Source organism: Mirounga angustirostris, unplaced genomic scaffold (genome assembly GCF_029215605.1).
Source record: "Mirounga angustirostris isolate CCGP_5_RB_7025 unplaced genomic scaffold, mMirAng1.0.hap1 SCAF_10, whole genome shotgun sequence".
NCBI lineage: Eukaryota > Metazoa > Chordata > Mammalia > Carnivora > Phocidae > Mirounga > Mirounga angustirostris.
This window is the reverse complement of record NW_026991718.1, coordinates 114,737,167-114,761,195: the sequence shown is the minus strand read 5'-3', so window position 1 is coordinate 114,761,195 and position 24,029 is coordinate 114,737,167. Positions and strand designations below refer to the sequence as shown.

The window sequence follows — 24,029 nt, the reverse complement described above, 5'->3', positions numbered from 1 at the left end:
ATCATGACATGAGCCGAAGGCAGTCGCTTAACGACTGAGCCACCCAGGTGTCCCCTACAAAGTAATTTTTATTCAACCTAGCACTTAATTATATCAGAGAGTTTGTGTGCAGTTTATAAATCCCAAAGTAATATATAAATGTATTTAGGAATCTTCTCTGTTGTCCTATATAAAACTGAGGTTTTCATTTGTAATACATATCTAACTTCCCAACTTGATGGTGAATTCCCAAGGTCAAGTTCTGTACCTCCTCTACTCACTCTCCTCCTATCACCTAGGGCTCTGCCCCAGCTAAGTACATAGTAAAAACTTTCTGACAAGTCACTTGGTCCTCTCTCCCATAAAGGTTCTGAACAGCAGGAGTGCAATGGGATGCCTGTTGCTACCTCTCTGAGATCCATGCTCTATGCCAGTTCAGAGAGGTAGCAACGGGCATTTTGTTTCATGACCCTTCAGAGTAACTTAGATGGCAGAGGACCCAGGGATAGAAAGAAAGGAGTTAGGTCTGGCAGCCACCTCAATGGAGAAAACAGGCAAAGAGCAGATGAAAACACAGACAAGCACGCAGAGAAGCAGTACCCAAGGCGGTGCAGAGATGGATACCTGGGGCCAGATGCGCTTGGGTTTCTCTTTCAGCTTACCCTGTTAAGAGCCCACGGAAAGGGTGGTGAGCAGGGTCTGAGTATAGGGGAGTGGGAGGGAAAGGTCAGTGTGTCCCAAGCCTCTGCTGCCTCCTTTTCTTTTTTTTTTTTCTTTTTTAAAGATTTTTTTTATTTGACAGAGAGAGCACAAGCAGAGGGAGAGAGAGAGAGAAGCAGGCTCCCTGCTGAGCAAGGAGCCCGATGTGGGACTCGATCCCAGGACCCTGGGATCATGACCTGGGCCGAAGCCAGCCGCTTAACCGACTGAGCCACCCAGGCGTCCCCTGCCTCCTTTTCCTTAGGCTCCCCTCTTACTGGTCCTCCCAGCCTACATTTTCCTGATCTTGCTCCCAACCTCTGTACACTCAGAACCCCTAATGCTAAGTCTCCACAATCTCCCTAGACTATAGCCTCTCTAGCTCTGTGACCCTCAGGGCCCCTCAAGTCACAAATCTCAGGAACTTTTGTCCTTCTGGACCCTGGAGTTTTCATCCTTCATGCCCCTTAGACCTTTGGGCTTTTCCACCATTTCCACTAAAAGTGCTGGATCCAAAGCTAAGAAGGGTCATATCGTGAGGACCAAATCCTGATCCTTCCATGATGGGACCACATAGGTAGCCCACCCCAAGACAGAGACTAGTACACACAGTCACCCAAATCATCCCATTTCTTTCTTTCTTTCCTTTCTTTTCTTTCATTCCTTATTGAAGTATAGTTGACTAAGCCCATTTCTAACCTAAGCCCAAGCCCTGGGGGTCCCTTGTACCCATCAGGATACCCTAACCAGTCCAGAGTCTCCCTTACAATCTAAGGGAGACTCATGCTAAGTTCCCAAGGTACAGGGGACTCCCTACCAACATTCAAGGTCAAAGTCCCCCAGCTTCCTACCAGCCCTGCCAGAGGAGGCATTCCTAGGATTGCTCCCAGATCCTCTCAGCATTATGTTAAGGAAGGAAAGAAGCATATCAAGAACTTCCTGGGCTGGAAGAGGGAGCCAATTTGAGCCCAGAGGAAAGCACAGCAGTACCAGACTCACCTGTACATCCGGGCATGGCCTCTTAATGGGGGGGGATTGGCTGGGAGAGTCACCTGTGCCCAGCTCTGCCCGCCCCAGGTGCTTGACCACAATGCAGCACCTCACTTGGAAAGCCCTAGAAGAAGGAAAAACCTGAAGTGGTAGGCTAGTTGGCTCAAAAGAGAATTTGGCAGGACCCACCTATGTCCATCTAAGATGGAGGGGACAAAGGGAACCTGTTACTGGGGAAAAGCCCAGTTGACCCAGAGCAGTAGCCAATGCCAAACATACTTACTTCTCCCGACACTTCTCCAGGGCCTCGTCAGCCAGCTCCTTCAGGTTCACAAGCTTTTCCCCCCTGTAGAAGGCATCTTTGGGGAGCAACAGACATTCCAGGCCTTAGGAAGGCACCACACTCCTAGCCCCTTATCCCTAGTGAGCACAATGTTCATGGAGCCCTTCCTGAGGTAGGCCTCTTGACTCTGGCTCTTCCAATTGATCTGAGCTGACAGAGGGTCAGGTGAGGTGGAATCAGGAGTAAGCGTAGGCAGTCCCTACCCTCTATGCTGAGCAGTCGCAAATACCAACTAGCTGATTAGAGATCAAAACTTCGGGTGTGGTGGTTCTGGAAAAGGGGTGAGAGAATTAGTCACCTGTAGTGATAAGAAGGCTGCAACTGGAATCCAGGATCCGTTCACAAAGAGACTCTGCAGAGAAGCCTGCAAACTAGGAAAAGGAAGAAAGACTGAGGGAGAGGAGGACCTAGGAATTAAGTAAACAAGGAAAGGAGACACTCATAAAACCTTCAGGGTTTCTAAACTATGGTCCTAGAAGAAACTGGATATGGAACCTATGACACAAACATTCTAAACTCCTTAGTCTGGTTCTTAAGATCCTCCATCATCCAGGCCCAACCTACTTCTCCAGAGCCACACCCCCCACTAGGTCTCTTTTTCCAGTCCAAATTCCTACCACAATGGAGTGCAGAGCCCCAACGCGGGCACATGCCAGCATGGCCACCACAAGCTCCGGTATCATGGGCATGTAAATGGCCACTCGGTCACCCTTCCGAATGCCTGCAAATAAAGGACACAGATCATGGACCAGGGACCCTTCCTGCTGCTACTTACTCCTTCTCATTCAGCTACTGCCCCCCACCACAGCTGACCTTTTCTGTTCCCCTATTACCACATTTCTTCCATTCCTTGTCTACTTCCCCCAAGTCCTCAGATACCCCAAGGCAGGACCCTCCAGTCCCCTTCTTATACCCCCTGACACTCACCCTGTTTTTGGAGAACATTGCTGAATCGACACACTTGGACCAGAAGCTCACGATATGTGATCTGGGTGGTCTCCTCTGGTTCATTGCCCTCCCTGAAATACATCAGAAAGAATCAATCAGTCATTAGAGAATATAACCTCTTCCCCCACACAAAAAATAGGAATAGTCATAATAACCATTCAGGAACACCAAGGCTCCTTATGAATGTTCTGTGAGGGTGAGCTGTCTGCCATCACACCTTGAATTGACTGGTCAGATACTTTGGCCTTTTACAGTATACTTTATACACAAGCTGTGTGTCATTGGAAAATGCAGTGTCCATCTGTGAGCCTCATTTAGGTTGGTAAAATGGGATGATGGTCCCTTCTCTTCCATCCTAGGGATGTATTAAGGAGAAATGATATCACAGATGTTATTCTTCCTGAGCACCGTGTCAAGACTGCACTGGTGTTATTCAAAGTGGGGTTTCCAGATCACTTGCACCCAAGGGAACTTTTTTTTTTTTTTAAAGATTTTATTTATTTGACAGAGAGAGACACAGCAAGAGAGGGAACACAAGCAGGGGGGAGTGGGAGAGGGAGAAGCAGGCTTCCCGCCGAGAGGGGAGCCCGATGAGGGGCTCGATCCCAGGACCCTGGGATCATGACCTGAGCCAAAGGCAGATGCTTAACGACTGAGCCACCCAGGTGCCCCCAAGGGAACTTATTAAAATGTAGATTCCTGAGCCCCAACTCAGACCTACTGAATCAGAATCACAGAGTCCAAGAATCTGCCTCTTTATTACAAGCTGGTATAAAGATGCAGTTGGTGATTCTTTTTTTTTTTTTTAAGATTTATTTATTTTAGAGAGAGAGAGAAAGAGCATGAGCGGGAGGGGTAGAGGCAGAGAGAATCTCAAGCAGACTCTGTGCTTAGTGTGGAGCCAACGCAGGGCTTGATCTCATGACCCCGAGATCACAAACTGAGCCAAAACCAAGAGTCAGATGCTCAACTGACTGCACCACGCAGGTGCCCCTCAGTTGGTGATTCCAATACACATTTAAAGTTTCAGGGGCGACTGGGTGGCTAAGTCGGTTATGTGTCCAACTCTTGATTTCGGCTCAGGTCATAATCTCTGGGTTGTGAGATTGAGCCCCACGTCGGGTTCAGTGCTGGGCGTGGAGCCTGCCTAAGATTCGCTCTTTCCCTCTCCCTCTGCCCCTCCCCTCTCCCCCCTCTAAAAAAATAAATAAAAAATAAAAGTTTCAGAACCACTACACTTTATCATCTGATTTCTGTCTACCTCCTCAGCCTTGCCTGTCCTTCCTAGGTTTCAGCCTAGTTTCCTTCACATTTGCTTACAAACAACTAGTTATGTGCTATATACATATACAGAAATAAGGCACTGATGAACAAGACAAGCGAGATCCCTGACAACATGGAGCTTATATTCCAATAACAGTTCAAAAATTATACAAGTAACAAATACTGCCAAGATACTTTCAGATGATAAGCATTATGAAGGATATAAAGAATGATATAATAATGAGTGACTAATTGGAAATACTTTTTTAAAAAGACATCTTAAGGAATTTCCATGACTGTATGTGAATATTTAATGACCCCCGGTGGGTTTATTTTCAATTTTATGATTTTTTTGAATAATACATATAAACAAATGGTACTACAAAAAAAGATATGTAATGAGAAGTGTCCCTCCCACCCCTATTCCCCAGTCACCCTGCCAATTGGCAACCACTGTTCGTACTATGTTATGTAACTTTCCAGAAATAGTCAGTATGCAGACAGGACCACTCCTAATAGGTTGGAGGGTGTAGAGCAACTGAACTAATGTGAAGTGACCAAGATAATCACTTTGGAAGAAGACTACACTGTTAGCATCTTTCATAAGATCCTTTGGATCATATATCCTTCGGATATCACTGAAGATAGAAATTTAAAAACTAAATTTAAAAAATTGAATTTCAATACAGTTCAGAAGAGAGATAAGCACCTCACAGTCCCCAGCCAGTCCTTAGATGGGAAGAGCTGTTTTAACCATGGGACAGACCTATTATAGAAGCATTACATATATGTATTTATGTTTACATATTCTTGTTTTTTCTATACAAAGATGGTATACAATACACACTATTCTGTATAGTGTTTTTTTTTTTTAAAGATTTTTTATTTATTTATCTGAGAGAGAGAATGGGAGACAGAGAGCATGAGAGGGGGAGGATCAGAGGGAGAAGCAGACTCCCCGACGAGCAGGGAGCCCAATGCGGGACTCGATCCCGGGACTCCAGGATCATGACCTGAGCCGAAGGCAGTCGCTTAACCAACTGAGCCACCCAGGCGCCCCCTGTATAGTGTTTTTTATTGAGTATAATATATATCCAATAAACTACATGAATATTAAGTATAGAGCTCAATTATCTTGCTTTTTAAAAAATTTAACAATATACCTTGATATAATTCTCCATCAAGACTTATAGTGCTGTTTCATTTTCTTTGTCATCTGCATAATGTTCCACAGTTTGTATGTGCCATAGTTTATCTAACAAATAAATGCTTCAATGAATATCCTTATTCAAATGTCATTTTACTCATTGCAAATATATCTGCAGGATAAATTACTAGAAATGAAATTGTTGGGTCAAAGGATATGTGCATTTTAAATATTAATAAACATTAGAGGACAACTACTTTAAATAATGGTCAGAGAAAGCCTCCCCTGGGGAGGTGATACTTGAGCTAAAAGACACAAGTAATGAGTAGTCAACCATATGAATTCTTGAGAAGGGTACCCTGAGCAGAGAGAACATCGAAATTTGGAAAGGCAATGAGGCAGTAAAGAACTTGGCCTATTCAAAGAACAGTAAGGGAGACAGCATGGCTGAAGCATGTAAGAATGCAGGTAAGAATGAGAGTTACACAGCAGCCAGATCACATAGGGCCCTGTAGTAATGGTAAGAAGTTTGAATTTTATTCTAAGTGGGATCCTTCTGGCTTCCTATACACAAAAGCCGACCTCCACACTTTTGATCATGCCATTGCCTGTGCAGAATGCCTTCCCCTCTCCTTCTGGTACCAGTACCACATAGCCCTCCCTAAATACTGCAGGCCATTGCTCTCCCTCTCTTGCCTTACTACCCAGAGTACTCAAGAAAGAGGTAACTAAAACCCAGAGAGATGTAGTAGCTTGGCCAAGGTCAAACAGTAAGTGGTAGAGCCAAGAATAGATCCTCAGGTCTTCGCATTTCAAGGCACAACTCTTTTGCCTCATAGTGTGAAGGGCAGGAACTAGCAGGGAAACCAGGCCTTGGAGGTTATACAGAAGATTATCAGCCTCTTTCCAGCTCCTGGCTTGATGAGTCAGTTACTATCCTCTCCTTGGCTTAGCCCTCCTAGGGCTAAGAGGAGTCAAGCACAGAGAGCTCTCTAAAGTAAGAAGGTACACAGAGAGAGGAAACTGGCAAATGGCCCTGAATGCCAGAGGCAAAAAGCCATTTTCTTAACTGGCCCACTGATGAGTGCCACAGAAACTTCAGAACATCTCATTATGGCTAAATGCCAACATATACCACACACCCATGCACACATATCCCCACATGTGTACCACATACCAGCTCACCTGTGTGTACTTGCATGCATAAAATCACATATACTAATATACAAAACATTGTAGGCATAAAAGCTGCCCATTTGTACACAGAGGCACAAATAAGGAGAAATATATGGACCCAGGACTCAAACATGGGCCTACCTGCAAGTACATGCACCACACTTACGTACCCACCTATGTGCACAGCTTGCCCCTCCCGAAACATTAGCAAATCATTGTTTTATTTGCTTCACATAACTTTCCATTATCTGAAATTATCTTGTGTATTTTATTTGCTTGTGTATTACCTGTGTCTTTTATTGAAATATAAGCTCCATGGTAACTGAGAATTTGCCTGTCTTGTTCATTACTACATCCCTAGAACCTAGAATAGAGCTTGGTACATAGAAGGTATACAGGAACAGATAAGCACAAACCTACATAAGAACTGTTTACTTGAGCCCACTTCTAGTTACACACACATACACACACACCCCACAGCGTACACTCCGCTCCCAGGCTCTGGGCTCAAGTTATACATTATTGATACAGGCCACCTTGCTCCTTCCAGTGTCTTCTTTCTCTGACATACACACCAGGCTGGGGCCCCTGGCTCATTAGGAGGAGGAGGTGAACAGAATACTGGCCTACTGCAGCTCCCAAGCCCTCTAGGATGTTAAGAAATTTTTTAAAAAAGATTTTATTTATTTATTTGCCAGAGAGAAAGCGTGCGCGAGACAGCGAGAGTATAAGAAGAGGGAGCAGGAGGCAGAGGGAGAAGCAAGGTCCCCGCTGAATAAGGAGCCTGAAGCCAGGCTCGATCCCAGGGCCCTGGGATCATGATCTGAGCCAAAGGCAGACGCTTAACCAACTAAGCCACCCAGGCGCCCCAGATGGATGTTAAGAATTTTTAAAAGAACATTCGGTTTAGTCTCCTAACTCCAAAGAGATCCAAAGAGGCCATTTAATGTGTTCAAGATCACATGGTGCATTGTGGCACAGAAGATTTCACTTTCCTTGTGATCTATTTCCTTGTGTACTACCTTTTTTACATTTATTGGGGCTTTCTATTTCCCATTACACCTTGGGTTCTTGGAGGGCAGGGATCATGTCCTCTTCCTCTCGATCTCCTCCAGGCTCAGTTGGCACAGTAAGTTCTTAAGGTTCATGGTTGAATCATAGAAAATCTGATAATTGATTAATGACAGGGAAGACTGGGACTCCCCTCTTTATATGAGGGACAGTCACTGTATTGGAGATTTTAGTTCCCTAGATGAGCAGAAAAGTAAGGCACAGGATAGAGGAAAGAGCTGGGGGGAAAAATAGGTGGAAAAAGTTAGGTTCTTCACAGAAACAGAGGGCAGGATCTAACCTGGTGGGTTAGGCCTTCTAGAGGAGAAAAACCCAGATGAGAAAAGGAGTCAAACCTATTATGAGCTGTTTAGCCTGGAGAAGAGATGATATTGAGATACATGATAGTAAGTTTCAATATCTGTATCTTTGTTGCTTCTACTCTGGTTCAGACCACCTTCATCTCTTGCCTGGATGATCACAATGGCCCCAAACTGGTCTCCCAATTCACTCTTACCCTCTTCCAATCCATACATCATCTGGAATAGTCTATTAAAAACATAAACCAGATTATATCACCTACTGCTTAAAATCCTTTAGTGGCTTTCATTGCATGTAGAAGAAAATCCAAACTTCTACTATGCCTTGTATCTTCTCCAACTCATGTTGTGCCATTGTCCCATTTTGCTCAATAGACTCCAAACACATTATTAGCCTTCTTACTGATAGAATATGCCATGTTCTTCCCCCAGTTTTTCAAACAGTTTGCTCTAGGTCATGCTTCAGATCACTCTAAGTAGCATCAGCCCTTCCTATTATTCTTCATCACAACACTGTTCATTTTTTTCATAGCATTTTTCAAGCTACAATTGTATTATTTTTTGTTTTGTTTTTTTTGTGTGTTGGCATTTTATTTTTTTATTATGTTCTGTTAATCACCATACATTACATCATTTATAATTATATTATTATTTATTTTTCTAATTGTCCGTCTCTCCTACTAGACTGTATGCTTCCTGAAGGCATAGACCAAATTGGTTTTGTTTACTGCTGAATCCCCAGTGCCTTGCAAAGGCTTGTATATAGTCAGTGCTCAGTAAGTATTTACTGAATAAATGAATGAACCTGAAGGATTATTATGCGAAAGAAGCAGACTAGTGTTATGTAACTACAAATGGAAGAGGTGGGTCAATTGGGAGATTTCAATATAAGGAAAGCCTTTCTAACTGTCAGAACTGTCCAATGATAGAAGATATTCCTTCAAGAGCTTCCTAACTCTGTATAAAATCTGGGATTTGCAGGGATCGTAAAGAGCAGACTCCAAGACATGGCTGGGACCAACCAAGCATGGCCAATGTGTCTCAAAGCATGGTCACACAGTGTCAATAATGCAAATTCCAAGGCCCCACCCCATATAGCTGCTATATAGGATTGTATAGATTGGGCCAAAAAAACCCTGACACCTACTAGATCATTTTCCAGGGAGTGGGGGCCTTAGAATTCTCATTTTATAAGCAACCCATGTCATATATGTTTTCCGAAGTTTGAGATGACCTTTAAGGTTCTTCCAACTTTGAGATTCTTTGATTATGTAAAATTAAGAAAACACATGAAATAATGTATTCTATGATCCATAAAGCACTGCACAAATGTGAGGCACTCAGATGTAGGTATACCCTCAAGTCATTTTCCCTTTCACCAAGGGAAAAGGGAGTGGGAGCAACATAACTTTACTAATTAGCAGACTGATGTTCCCTCTGGATACTCCTGCCCTAGTCACAGTGAAGAGGGAGAAGGGCTGGAGGAGGAGGTGAGAGGAGGCATACCCCAAAGACTGAATCATAAATCACTTAGAATGCCAGAGGAGGACAGGGCTTTCAATGTCCACCACCCTTATTTACAGATGAGAAACCTAATACAGTGATGGCCTCAAGGTTACTTAGCACATTAGTAGCCCCATTATTCTAAAGCAGTGCTATCCAACATAATAGCCACAAGCTACATATAGCTATTGAACATGTGAAATATGGCAGAAGAACTAAATGTTTAATTTTATTTAATTTTAATTATTTTAAATATTAATAGTCACCTTTGTCTAGTTATAGTATCTAAATGTCTAGTTTAGGCATTTCTCCTCCTAAACAACACGGCCTCCAAAAGGAGGATGTTTTTTTCCAAAGTCAGAATTAGCATTAGGAAGAAAATCAAACTGTAGGTGTCCTGAGAACTGTAGAGTTGAAGTCCACCAAGGATGGATTTTAGCATACTTGTAATTACCCAAGAGAATTAAAAACATATACTCCTACAAAAGCTTGTACACAAATGTTCATAGCAGCATTATTCATGATATTAAAAAGAGAAAACAATCCAGATATCCATCAACTGAAGAAAGGATAAATGAAATGTGGTATATCTATATAATGGAATATTATCTAGTATAAAAAGGAATGAAGTACTAAGTCAATCAGAGAAAGACAATTATCATATGATCTCACTGATATGTGGAATTTGAGAAACAAGGCAGAGCATCATAGGGAAAGAGAGGAAAAAATGAAACAAGACGAAACCAGAGAGGGAGACAAACCATAATAGACTCTTAATCTCAGGAAATAAACTGAGGGTTGCTGGAGTGGATGGGGGTGGGAGGGATGGGGTGGCTGGGTGATGGACACTGGGGAGGGTATGTGTTGTGGTGAACGCTATGTATTGTGTAAGACTTATGAACCACAGACCTGTACCCTGAAACAAATAATACATTATATGTTAATAATAATAAAAAATTGTAAAATTAATAAATTAATAAATTTTAAAAAAGAAATGAAGTACTGATACATGCTACAACACTTGTGAACCTTTAAAAGATTATGGTAAGTAAAAGAAGCTGGGGAAAAATGGCCACATGTTGTATGATTCCATTTATATGAAATGTACAGAATAGTCAGAGCCATGGAGACAGAAAATAGATTAGTGGTTGCCCAGGGCTACAGTGGGAAAAGTTGGAGGAAAATGAGGAGTGACTGCTAATGAATATGGGGTTTCTTTTTGGGGTGGTGAAAATGTTCTAAAATTGGTTGTGATGGGGGTACCTGGGTGGCTCAGTCAGTTGGGCATCTGCCTTCGGCTTGGATCATGATCCAAGGGTCCTGGAATCAAGCCCCGCGTCAGGCTCTCTGCTCAGCGGGAGCCTGCTTCTCCCTCTCCTGCCACTCTCCCTGCTTGTACTCTCTCTCTGTGTCAAATAAATAAAGAAATCTTTTAAAAATAAATAAAATAAAATAAAATTGGCTGTGATGATGATTGTACAACTCTGTGAATATAACAAAAATCACTGACTTGTACACTTTAAATGGGTAAGTTGCATGGTATGAATTATATCTCAAATCTTAAAATTTTGTGATTTTGATTAGAATTGCAATAACATACAGATTAATTTGGAAAGACAGACATCTTTACAAATCTTCCTTTCCAGAAGGTTTGCCTCTTAGCACTAGTCATTTATTCATTCATTCATACTGTTGATTCATTCATTCTTTCTTTTTTTTTTTTTTTTAAGATTTTATTTATTTATTTGAGAGAGAGAGAATGAGAGAGAGCAAGCACATGAGAGGGGTGAGGGTCAGAGGGAGAAGCAGACTCCCTGCCGAGCAGGGAGCCCAATGCGGGACTCGATCCAGGGACTCCAGGATCATGACCTGAGCTGAAGGCAGTCGCTTAACCAACTGAGCCACCCAGGCTCCCCCATTCATTCTCTTTCTATTTGCCTAAAGATTTGGCACTTATTTATTTTATTTTATTATTTTTTTAAATTTTATGGAATTTGTTTTTTAAGATTTTTATTTATTTGACAGAGAGACACAGCAAGAGAGGGAACACAAGCAGGGGGAGGGGGAGAGGGAGAAGCAGGCTTCCCATGGAGCAGGAAGCCTGATGTGGGGCTCGATCCCAGGACCCAGGGATCATGACCTGAGCCCAAGGCAGACACTTAATGACTGAGCCACCCAGGCACCCCAGCACTTATTTATTTTAATGTTATAGTCATATGTATACATCTGTTTCCTTCACTGGACTGTAAGTTCCTTAAAGGCAGACAAGACATCTTTTTATCTTTTTCCTCCTCAGTGCTTAGCATAAAATTTGACACACAGTGGGTACTTAATACATAATTGTGAAATAAATGGGAGAAAGAAAGAAAGTAAGAAAATAAGTTAGTTCTCTGCTCATATGACCAGCCAGATCCAGGCTGATCAGAGAGAGGAAACATGGAAAGAAAGGGGATTATAGAGGATACAAACAAAGTAGATAGATGCTAGACAGGCAGGGGGAAATGGTAGACATAGAGGGAGAAGAGTGTAAAACTTACGGAATGGGATCTGGAGAAATATCAAGAAGAGTTTCTTGAGTCCCTACACTGGGCTCAGGTCTGGACTCTGCCATGGGAGAGACTGCAATAAGACCCTGGAGTTGAGGTTCAGGTTATGGGACTTGTGCTTTGCACTCTAGGCTATTATTGCATCCTGTCCTCATGCCAGCTATTTTCAGGCTTTGATCCAGGAACCTTGTGCCTGTTCCCTTTAGCCTAAGTGGCTTTGGTGCCAGTTGGATTCTGCAACTCTTCTCTGTTGACAAGGCAGACCTAGGTCAGTATAGAAGGTAACAATTTCCCACTGCTTACATGCCTACTTACAGGAGGGAAATCATATGCACTCGTTCCTTCCATACTGTGCACTATGCTAGCCTTACCCAAAACAAGTGAATGAGGGCAGTCCTCTCAGATCCTTTATTATCACAGCATTTGGAATGTTGCCTAAAACAGAAATATGCCTAGAGCAGAAAAAGAAAGTGGAAAGAACAGCAGAGGGCACTGTTTTATACCTACATCGGGTGTCTCAATTTTGACACATGCAAAAATATTTATTACAATGGTTCTTTGTTATTTAGGTAGATAGCATGGTTGAAATCATTAGTGTTCATGGTAGGGTACTCTATTCCTATGGGTAGTTGAGCAGGAAGAGTTTTAAGAGAGTAAGTGTCCAGATTCTCAACTTCTATATGTAATCTTTCCTAACACTGATCTGTCTGCGCTGGTTCTCCTTTTTCACTTTATCCTTCACAAATACACTTCTCCCACTCTATTTAAAAAAAAAAAAAAGGAGGCACCTGGGTGGTTCAGTCAGTTGGGGGTCTGCCTTCGGCTCAGGTTACGATTGCGGGGTCCTGGGATTGAGCCCCGAGCCCCACCTCGGACTACCTCCTCAGCAAGGAGTCCTCTTCTCCCTCTGCCCGTCCCCTGCTTGTGCATGTGCGCTCTCGCTCTCCCTCAAATAAATAAAATCTTTAAAAAATAAAAATAATTTTTTAAATGCCATCTCTCTCTCTTATCCCAAACATTATGCCTATACCATGCCAAGGTTAAAAAACAAAAAACAAAAAACAAAAACCCTCCAGAGTGCCAAAGGGACAATTTGAGAACTGTTAACCTCAGAGGGAAAGGCCCAAGAGAGCAAATCAGAGAGCTTTCTTAAGAAATCAATACTGAAAGGAGTAATATCTTAATTTATCCAGGTGACAAACTCATGGTAACACTACTTGCCTTATTTCTCTTAAAATTATAATTCAGAAGTTAAATAGTTATCATATTTATTTTAATCAAAAAAGAAGTTGGGCATTTTCTAATCTCATTTGGCTGATTTGTTAGCAGTGAGAACTTGCTATGCAAATTAGGTTATATGGTGGACATTTTCTACAGATTATATGAACTGGTGGACATTTTCTATAGATTATATGAGCTAAATTTGCAGTTCCAAGATTTCAAAAAAGATATATGAAATATATACATGTATATAACAGAAAACACATTGGAAATTATTTTTTTGCTATTATTATTTTTTAAAGATTTTATTTATTTGAGAGAGAGAGAGCACGAGTGCACGCACACAAGCCCAGGGGAGGGGCAGAGGGAGAGAGAGAAGCAGGCTCCCTGCTGAGCAAGGAGCCTGAGATGGGGCTTGGTCCCAGAACCCTGGGATCTTGACCAGAGCTGAAGGCAGATGCTTAACCAAATGAGCCACCCAGGTGCCCCAATTTTTGCAATTATTTAATCTTATGATAAAATGTTTAAATGTGAACTTCAAAATGTGTAAAGAGTTACATAATTTTTCAAAACTCTTTTAGATATATAATTTTAAAAGTTTCAGACCACTAATCTAAATAACTATTTTTCTGGGGCACCTGGGTAGCACAGTCAGTTAAGCATCCAACTCTTGGTTATGGCTCAGGTTGTGATCTCAAGGTCGTGAGATCAAGCCCCATGTTGGACTCCATGGGCTCCTCAGTGTGGAGTCTGCTTGAGGTTCTCTCTCCCTCTCCCTCTCCCCCTCCTGCTCATCTCTCTCAAATAAATAAATAAATAAATAAATAAATAAATAAATAAATAAATAAATAAAACAAATACATATTTTTCAAAGGTATCCTGCAACTGCCCACCACATCTGAGGATGTTATAAAAATACAAGTCATAAGTCTTATCCTTTGGAGATTCTGATTTGATAGGCTGGTGGGATCCAGGAATCTGGATTATTAACAAGATCCTCAGATAATTATTTGGAGTCACCAGACCTAGATCTATTGTTTACCCCTAATTCAATGTATGAATTTACACAAATTTTCCCCTCTCTCTGAGCCTCAGTTTCCTTCTCCATAAAGTATTAGAGGGGAGGAGGGAGAAGATTGGTATTAGACTAGATAATTTCTTTTTTTTTTTTAAGATATTATTTATTTATTTGACAGAGAGAGACACAGAGAGAGAGGGAACACAAGCAGGGGGAGTGAGAGAGAAGCAGGCCTCCCACCGAGCAGGGAGCCTGATGTGGGGCTAGGTCCCAGGACCCTGGGATCATGACCTGAGCCAAAGGCAGATGCTTAATGACTGAGCCACCCAGGTGCCCCTAGACTAGATAATTTCTAATGTATCTTAGACTCCTTGATTCTCATTACTTCCTTTCAGAGGCAGGAGAATGGGCCCTAAAAGTCAGTTTCAGAGAAAAGAGGTTTTATTTACATAGGGGCAGGGTACAGTGGGGAGAAAAAACTTAGCTGAGGTAGAGGCCAAATAGAAGTAAATAAAATAAAATTAATAAAAATAAGGGGCACCTGGGTGACTTGGGTCATGATCTCGGGGTCATAGGATTGAGCCCCACATCGGGCTCTGCACTCAGCATGGAGTCTGCTTGAGATCCCCTCTCCCCTTCCTTCTACCCCTCCCCCTGCTCATGCTTGTGCTCTCTCTCTCTCTCTCTCAGTCTAAAATAAATAAATAAAATCCTTTTTAAAAAAGTAATAAAATAAAACCTGACATGCCTGTCTCACACGGTATTTGTGTAGATCAAATGGGAATCCAGCTAATTCCTTACATGAGTATGGAATAAAACTACATTAGAGGATAATCCTTTACCTGATCCTTACAGCTACTTTAGCAATAGGGAGAGCAGGTATAATTATCCCCGTTTTTTGTTTTTTTTTTTTAAAGATTTTATTTATTTGACAGAGAGAGACACAGCGAGAGAGGGAACACAAGCGGGGGGAGCGGGAGAGGGAGAAGCAGGCTTCCCGCAGAGCAGGGAGCCCAATGCGGGGCTCGATCCCAGGACCCCAGGATCATGACCTGGGCCGAAGGCAGACGCCTAACGACTGAGCCACCCAGGCGCCCCAATTATCCCCGTTTTAAAGATCCAAGAAATCCAGAGGAAGTGGCTTGCCAAGGCTACACAATGGGATTAAGAAAAATCTGTAACTAGGTCCCAAGTTTCTGACTTCCAGGCTAGTGTTTGTTGAACTACACCAATTTGGAGTTTACTGAAATGGACATAGAGAAGACTCTTTCCTAAGAATCTCCAGGAACACTGTGAGGAAGAATGAAGGAGACTCTCATCCACTTTGAGCTTTAGCCCATGGTCAAGATCATACACACCACAATCTCTTCAATATCCTGAGAACTTCCTGAAAGACCCAAAACCTCTGGCAAGGAAGTCTGCATATGTCTACCTTCACAGTCAAGCACTGTACAGTCACTTTGCTCCTAGAGACATGACCCCCATTCTCTGAAATAAGGTGAAATACATTGTCTCCAACATTCTCTTCCTAAATAAAATTCCAGCTCACAGGCAAAAATCTTGCCCCACCCTCCCAGAATGTGAGCTCCATGAGGACAAGGACCAGATCTCTTTTGTTTATTGCTATGTCTAAGCACCTAATACATGCCTGGCACATACCATAAATATCTATACATTAATTTTTTTTAAAAACCTGCTGCTAGAAGCTAATGTCCATGGAGCACAGCTATCTATAACTTGGATCCTTGCCTAATAGCATATACAAAAATTAACTCAAAGTGAATCAAGGACCTAACTTTAAGACCTAAAGCAATAAAATTCTTAGAAGAAAACATAAAAATTTCATGACTTTAGATTTGACAATGATTTCTCAGATATGACACCAAAAACACAGGAAACAAAAGAAAAAATAGACATTGGACTTCATAAAAGTTTTAAATTGATACATACTGTATCCAAAAACACTATCCCCATAGTAAAAAGGCAACCAACAGCATGGGAGAAAATATTGGCAAATCATGTATCTCATAAGGGATTAATATCCAAAATATATAGATAACTCCTAAAGAGCAACAACAACAACAAAAACCAACCCGATTAAAAAATGGGCAAAGGACTTGAATAGACATTTCCCCAAAGAAGACATACACATGGCCAATAAGCACATGAAACATCACTAATCATTAGAGAAATGCCAGTCAAAACTATAATGAGATAGCAGTATTAACAAGTGAATGAAGGCAGTGCTCTTGGATCCTTTATTATCATAAGCTCCCTAATGCCTAATGCATAAAGTTCACACTGTTCAGCCTTGTCCTGGGTTCCTCCAGAGTCTGGCCCAACCTTAACTGATCAAATTCAGCCATGCTGTTCTTCTAGGCCCATCTTCAGCTCCAGCTGAAGCTCTCTCAGTCCCTGGGCAGGAATGCTGCAATGACAGGGAAATGAATGGGCAGGGCAAGAGCTGAGGAAAACTGGGTTTCAAGTCAAGCTTTGCTACTTCGAACAACATGAAACCTTTTACAAATTATTTCACTTCTCTGGGTCTTAGGTGCTTCAACTGTAAACGAGGGAAATATTTCAGTAAATGTGCTTTCTAGATATAGGTTTTATTACTCATTCTGGCTGAGAGCAAGAAAGAGGGTTGGAAAGTGAGAATTGGGAAAAGCTCCACAAAGAAGATGGCATTTCAGATGGTTATGAAAGAATAAGCAGGATTTAGGCTGGCTCAGATAAGGAACAGACCAATTCAGGGAGAAGGGAACAACATTAATTAGCTTAGGTATAGAAGCAGAAAAGCACGGGCTAGTCTACAGGCCAATACCAATCCTAAATGATATGTTCATCTACAAGTGGTGCTTTTTCATAAAGCTACACTTATTTGATATAAAGGACTATATTTTGTGCTACATGTTCTGCCTATTCTCATGCAGTTAAATTATCTTTATTCTTAATTGAGTGATAGTGATATAAGCTGGTATTTGTGGTTTCAAAAAAATTCTTACTTCATAAAATTTTAAATTGCAAACTCTTTGGGAGGTCCCTGCTGAACTATTTGTGAAATTTTAAAAAATCTCAATCATTTGGTATAAAATTAAATAGCAACAAATTCGGTTTATTTTTTATTTTTATTTTTTTTTAAAGATTTTATTTATTTATTCATGAGAGACAGAGAGAGAGAGGCAGAGGGAGAAGCAGGCTCCCCGCTGAGCCGGGAGCCCGATGTGGGACTCGATCCCAGGACCCTGGGATCATGACCTGAGCCGAAGGCAGACGCTTAACCATCTGAGCCACCCAGGCGCCCTATTTGTGAAATTTTTTAAAATCTCAATCATTTGGTATAAAATTAAATAGCAACAAATTCGGTTTATTTTTTATTTTTATTTTTTTTAAAGATTTTATTTATTTATTCATGAGAGACAGAGAGAGAGAGGCAGAGGGAGAAGCAGGCTCCCAAGGAGCAGAGAGCCCGATGCGGGACTCGATCCCAGGACCCTGGGATCATGACCTGAGCCGAAGGCAGACGCTTAACCATCTGAGCCACCCAGGCGCCCTATTTGTGAAATTTTTTAAAATCTCAATCATTTGGTATAAAATTAAATAGCAACAAATTCGGTTTATTTTTTATTTTTATTTTTTTTAAAGATTTTATTTATTTATTCATGAGAGACAGAGAGAGAGAGGCAGAGGGAGAAGCAGGCTCCCAAGGAGCAGAGAGCCCAATGCGGGACTCGATCCCAGGACCCTGGGATCATGACCTGAGCCGAAGGCAGACGCTTAACCATCTGAGCCACCCAGGCGCCCTATTTGTGAAATTTTTTAAAATCTCAATCATTTGGTATAAAATTAAATAGCAACAAATTCGGTTTATTTTTTTTTAAGATTGTATTTATTTATTTGACCGAGAGAGAGCATAAGCAGGGGGAGCGGCAGGCAGAGGGAGAAGGACAAGCAGACTCCCCACTGAGCAGGGAGCCCGACGTGAGACTCGATCCCAGGATACTGGGATCATGACCTGAGCCGAAGGCAGTTGCTTAACTAACTGAGCCACCGAGGCGCCCACAACCAATTCAGTTTAGACCTTAAGCTACATTTTGTGGGCTGTAAGATTGAAAAGATAGAATGTCGAGATCCTGAAAGTCAAATAAAGATGATTCTGGATTGAAGGACCTTTATCTGCCCTCATCCAGCACCTGGATACAGGTGAATCGCTGCAGCAAGGTGCTACCTTCAGAGATGTGCATGAGCAGCTCCCAGGCAGCCTTATGGGTCTTGGCCAGAGTCAAGTTAGCCCTCCAGACCTCCTCATATTTGTTCCAGAGTCCATACTTGCTAATCAGCTTCAGCTCTTGATTGAGGGGATTTCCTGAAGGGTCTCCATCGAGTCACATAGGTTTTGTGACAAACCCAGCTCCTGACCACTACTGTGTCGGCTCTACTCTCCCATCTGTACCTAAGCATGGGCCCCAGTGACTGAGAAAGAGCTGTACTTGTAACTTTTCTATAAATTTAGGTATGTTTCAAAACTTTAAAGATTGATAACATAGACTAGGGAGGGATCATATATTGAATCCCAAATGCTTAGTTTAAATTTTATTCTGTAAAGAAAAGCCAGAAAGGCCGCTAGATTAAAGGCCCCTCCTCCACCTCAAAACTTTTTACCTACTAAATCCCAACCCATGAAGGAATGGAAATGATCTTTGCCAGAGTGGCCACCTAAATCATAAATGAAATGGAGTGAGAGGCTAGTCCTTACTTTCATAAGCTTAAAATCCTTTAATTAGAGAAATCTAAACCACCCACCATCTAAGTCTTGGGGGACAGTGATCAAGGAAAGCAAGAAAATGCAGGTGTAGGAAAACACCAAAGGCATCAAAAAGAAGTAAGTGTGGTCAATCATCACACATTTCATAGAAATGGTGGATTTTGAGCTAAGTTTGAGAAAAGAGGCTAAGTGTTCATGAGAAGAAAGGAGGGCATTTCAGAAAGGATGGAAAAGTCATCATGTCGCTGCCAGTCTTGAGTCTCTCTGCCTAACACTGCCCTTGGACATGTGTGATATGTATGAGTATTAACACCACTGCACAGTAATAAATCTTTTCAGTATGTTTTCTCATCTTTCATCTCAGCTAATCCTCACGGAAATTTTTTGAGATAGGCAGGACAAGATTTGCTATCCATTTGAAAGGCCTGGAAACTAAGGCTCAGAAGGGTGTCATAACTTGCCAAAGGTCACAAAGCAATGGTTAGGACTTCTGCCTGCAGATCCTCAGGCTAGACTTTTTTTTTTTTTAATATATATGATCAAGAGATTGATCTTTTCAAAATGTCTTCTAATTGAAATTCTTCATTGGCTCCTTAGCACTTGTCAAAGCTGCACATCTCTGTTTATGAAATACAAATTCCTAATCCTCCCCAAAGCTTCGCCTCCCAGTCTTCTTTCTTCTCCAATTCAATTAATGAAAATTCCATTTTTCCAGATGCTCAGACAAAAAACCTTTGAGATATTCTTTTTTAAAAAAGATTTGAGAGAGAGAGAGCAGCAGAGGGAGAGAATCTTTTTTTTTTTTTAAAGTGAGTACTCTCCCACTTTTTTTTTTTTTAAGATTCTATTTATTTATTTGAGAGAGAGAGACACAGCGAGAGAGGGAACACAAGCAGGGGGAGTGGGAGAGGGAGAAGCAGGCTTCCCGCCGAGCAGGGAGCCCGATGCAGGGCTCGATCCCAGGACCCTGGGATCATGACCTGAGCTGAAGGCAGACGCTTAACGACTGAGCCACCCAGGCGCCCCAAGAGGGAGAGAATCTTAAGCAGACTCCCCACTGAGCAGGGAGCCTGATGTGGGGCCCATGATCCATGAGATCACGACCTGAGCCAAAACCAAGAGTTGGAGGCTTTACCGACTGAGCCACCCAGGCGCCCAAAAAAACCTTTGAGATATTCTTGACTCCATTCTCTTCTACCCCACATCAAGTTCATCAGCAAATCCTATTGGCTCTGCCTTCAAAATATTCCAATATCTGACCACTTTTCACAACCTCTACCCTTATCTCCATTTTTATATTTTGCCTGAACTACTGTCAGTGCCTGCTTACTGTCCTTTGCCCCATGCCCCTCATCCACTACTCTCAAGGTAGTATGCAGACTACATATAGTAGATATTCAGTAAAAAATTGATGAGTGGATAAATGAGCACATCTCAGCTAAGGAAAGGATGTTATTTCTTTGAGGTTTGCCCTTTAATGTCTTTAGCCTTATAAATTCTAAAGCTAGCCCTAAACCCTCAAAATAAACTACTAGCTAGACAAGTGGCAAACTGAAGCCTGATTTGCCACAAGTGGAAAACCCTCAAAGAAGCAAAGGCTGTGTAAATAAGTATAGTGTCTACAATAGAGAATGTAGTGTTCTGTCCAGAACAATTTACAACCGGTATGTGACTGGCCAAGTCACTTCCACTCTCTAAACCTCAAGTTCCTCATCTGTTAAGTATTGTTGTAAACCATATCCAGGTTCAAAAACAAAACAACAACAACAAGGGAACAAACATACAAGTATAGAATAAAGGAGACAATTTATTATTTGAATAAATAGAAAAGTCTTAGGTATTATAGGAGATTGTAAGTTGGATGGTAGAGTATGGCTGTCAATGGGGCTAATGTAATCTTAGATATGTAAAGTTAGGACAAAGAATGGTAATAGTTCCCTGTCCAAGGCAGACCATAGCTAGAATACTTCATTAGAGATACTGACCAACTAGAGTATGTCCAGAGGAGACTGACATGGATGATAAAGGAGTTGTTCAGGAAACTACATCATATAAGGAATATGGGAATGTGGACTCAGTATTATCTCATCCATAAAATAAGAACACTAGACCAGATTAGGGGTTTTCAAAGTGAGCTTTACAAATCCCTAGATGTTCTACATACATAGCTTACAGGGACCTCAGTGACAAGGTGAAGAAGCCAAAAGAATGTGGTTCTGGTCCTCCCATTCATGTTTCAACCAGATCAACTCTGATCTTGCCTGTTTTAGGTATGGGGCTCTTGGTGATAATGATAAAAATAGCTAATACACTGTTCGCCAAGCACTAAGTCCTTTACACAATTATTCCTTACAACAATCTAGGTCATAGGAACTGTTATTATTCCCATTTACAGATAGGAAAGCTGAGGTTTAAAGAGGTGAGGTGGGGCACTTGGGTGGTTCAGTTGGTTGGGCGGCTGCCTTCAGCTCAGGTCACAATCCCAGGGTCCTGGGATAGAGTCCCATGTTGGGCTCCCTGCTTAGTGGGGAGTCTGCTTCTCCTTCTCCCTCTGCCCCTCCCCCTGCTCATGCTCTCTCTCTAATAAATAAATAAAATCTTTAAAAAATAAAAAATAGGGCGCCTGGGTGGCTCAGTTGGTTAAGCGACTGCCTTCGGCTCAGGTCATGATCCTGGAGTCCCGGGATCGAGTCCCGCATCGGGCTCCCTGCTCGGCAGGGAGTCTGCTTCTCCCTCTGACCTTCCTCCCTCTCATGCTCTCTGTCTCTCATTCTCTCTCTCAAATAAATAAATAAAATCTTAAAAGAAAAAAAATAAAAAATAGGGGGTGTCTGGGTGGGCTCAGTCGTTAAGCGTCTGCCTTCGCCTCAGGTCATGATCCCAGAGTCCTGGGATCCAGCCGCATCGGGCTCCCTGCTCAGTGGGAAGCCTGCTTCCCCCTCTTTCACTCCCCCCGCTTGCGTTCCCTCTCACTGTGTCTCTGTCAAATAAATAAATAAAATATTTTAAAAATAATAAAAAATAAAAAATGGGGAGGCAACTTGCCCAACTAATAAGTATTAGAGTAAGGATTGAAATCCAGGCAAAGTCAAGAGCCTACTGTTGTTAATCACTATACATATAATTTTTATTTGAACAAAAGGATTCTAATGCCTTAAAAAAAACTGAAAATTACTGAATTAGATGATCTTTAAAGCATCTTCTAGATTTAAATTTCTGTAATTCCACATTCAGCCTAGCAAAGGGATATAATAACTGCCCTCAAATATCACAAAATATTACCCCAGAAAATAGAACGAAAACCAAAGGAAGAGGATTGAGTGGAGAGAAAGTTATAGGGAGGGAATATATCTAAGAACTTTGTAGCAGAGATGCCCAACAATGGGACAGATAGTGAGTGAACTCTGTGGTCTTGGCAGTGTTCCATAATCAGAATGATCACACATAGGGATTGCTGGGGATGGAGCTGGGGCTATAATTCCTGCTTTGTTTAGGAAGTAGACTAAATGACCTCAAAGTAGGGGCACACCTGGGTGACTCAGTCAGTTAAGCATCTGCCTTCAGCTCGGGTCGTGATCCTGGAATCCCGGATCGAGCCCCTTGTCAGGTTCCCTGCTTAAGGGGAAGTCTTCTCCCTTTCCCTCTGCCCCTCCCCGCTTGTGTTCTCTCTCTCTTTTGCTCGCTCATTCACTCTCTTTCTCACATAAATAAATAAAGAAAATCTTTTAAAAATAAAAAATAAATTATCTCAAAGGATTAGAACTGAGAACCTCAAATTCTCAGATAGAGGTTCAAGGTATCAGACACTAAGGATCATTATCAGTGCCCAATTTCTCTCATACCAAATCCAAGAAAAGAAAGAAGGCCCATCCTCAGCTCCATGCCTTCTGTACTTAAGTTTGTAAATGTGAGACTACCCTAAAGCAAGAGCCACCCACCTGACTACCTGCTACCTTTAAGGGACAGGAAGTCACCATTGGGTTCACAGACCTCCAACCTCTCCCAGTTGCCCTAATACTGCACTTCCCTACTTTTGGGACAGCAATTCTAAAGGTCAGTGCTAGAAGTAATTTTAACAAGTATCCTGTTCATCCCCTACAGTTTACAGGTGGGAAAAAGAAAGCTCAGAGAAGGGCATTATCTAAAGCCATTCTCGTCATTATTTACTAAACACAATGGTATAAGAAGTCAGGCCCAGACACAAACTCAAGAAAGTTGACAGGAGCTCAGGACACTGAATCACGCTTCAGACAGTCTCCATTTATTATATACTTATTATCACATATATTAGCATATATAATAATATCTTAATCTATAACAAACAGTATTATTTCACATTTATTATTCATATCCCACCTACTTCTAAAAATATGACCAGGGACTTGGACAACACAGACTACTTGTCTCATTTTCACCACTTTGGGGATGAATTCTTTAAGGCATCAAGGGTCATGAAACTCTGGGAGAAGTGAAAGAAACAGATTAGAGATCCACCTTAAACATGAAATCCTCCAGCTCTCCTCTGCAATCTGCCCCAGATTCAAACGGAGACTGTTCCCAGCAACAGTTATTTCCCCACATGCCTCCATTAGCATAAAGTGTTTGCTACCAGCACTAGTACTGCCCCCAGGCAAGGGGAACAGCCTCTCGACCTCAGTCTCTTCACCCCCAACCTTCTAAAATCCTGCCTTTATTTCACCATCTCAAACAGAAGCCCAGCCCATGTACTGAGTCACCATAAAGTTCCTATAGGTTGCATCAGAACTTATAAAAACCACTTCCGCTTCAGAAACAATCCTAGACTCCTGAACTATAAGCGCCAGAAGAAGGACCTTGCAGAGTATCTGTAGTTAATCCTCCACCACTCCCAAAAAGGGAAGGCCCAGAGAAGGGAAGAGATGGTCTGAGGCCATCTTCTTTCTCAAGTGTTTTTCCACACCATGTATATTTTAATTAGTAAATACACTATTGTGAAACCAGTGAAGATGTAGATGGAGGACAAAAAGTCCTTCCCTTCCCATATCACTGAAAGGAACTCCAGAACATGGACCTAGGTAATTG

General features: G+C 41.9%; 1 protein-coding gene across 4 annotated transcripts in view; it reads right to left on the bottom strand.

The window, feature by feature from the left end:
• Positions 1–24,029, bottom strand: part of ACSS2 (acyl-CoA synthetase short chain family member 2) — a 48,739-nt gene that overhangs the window by 11,198 nt on the left and 13,512 nt on the right. For 3 of the 4 annotated variants that reach the window (XM_045885657.3, XM_054510067.2, XM_064573064.1), the window contains exons 3-7: positions 2,939–3,030; positions 2,629–2,732; positions 2,310–2,382; positions 1,952–2,027; positions 1,678–1,792 (exon numbers count right to left, since the gene is read on the bottom strand). In XM_045885657.3, the coding sequence (XP_045741613.1) occupies positions 1,678–1,792; positions 1,952–2,027; positions 2,310–2,382; positions 2,629–2,732; positions 2,939–3,030 (460 nt within the window). Of the gene's footprint in view, positions 1–1,677; positions 1,793–1,951; positions 2,028–2,309; positions 2,383–2,628; positions 2,733–2,938; positions 3,031–11,955; positions 12,045–24,029 lie in introns of those variants that run through there. The other variant, XM_045885658.2, reaches the window with a different exon arrangement.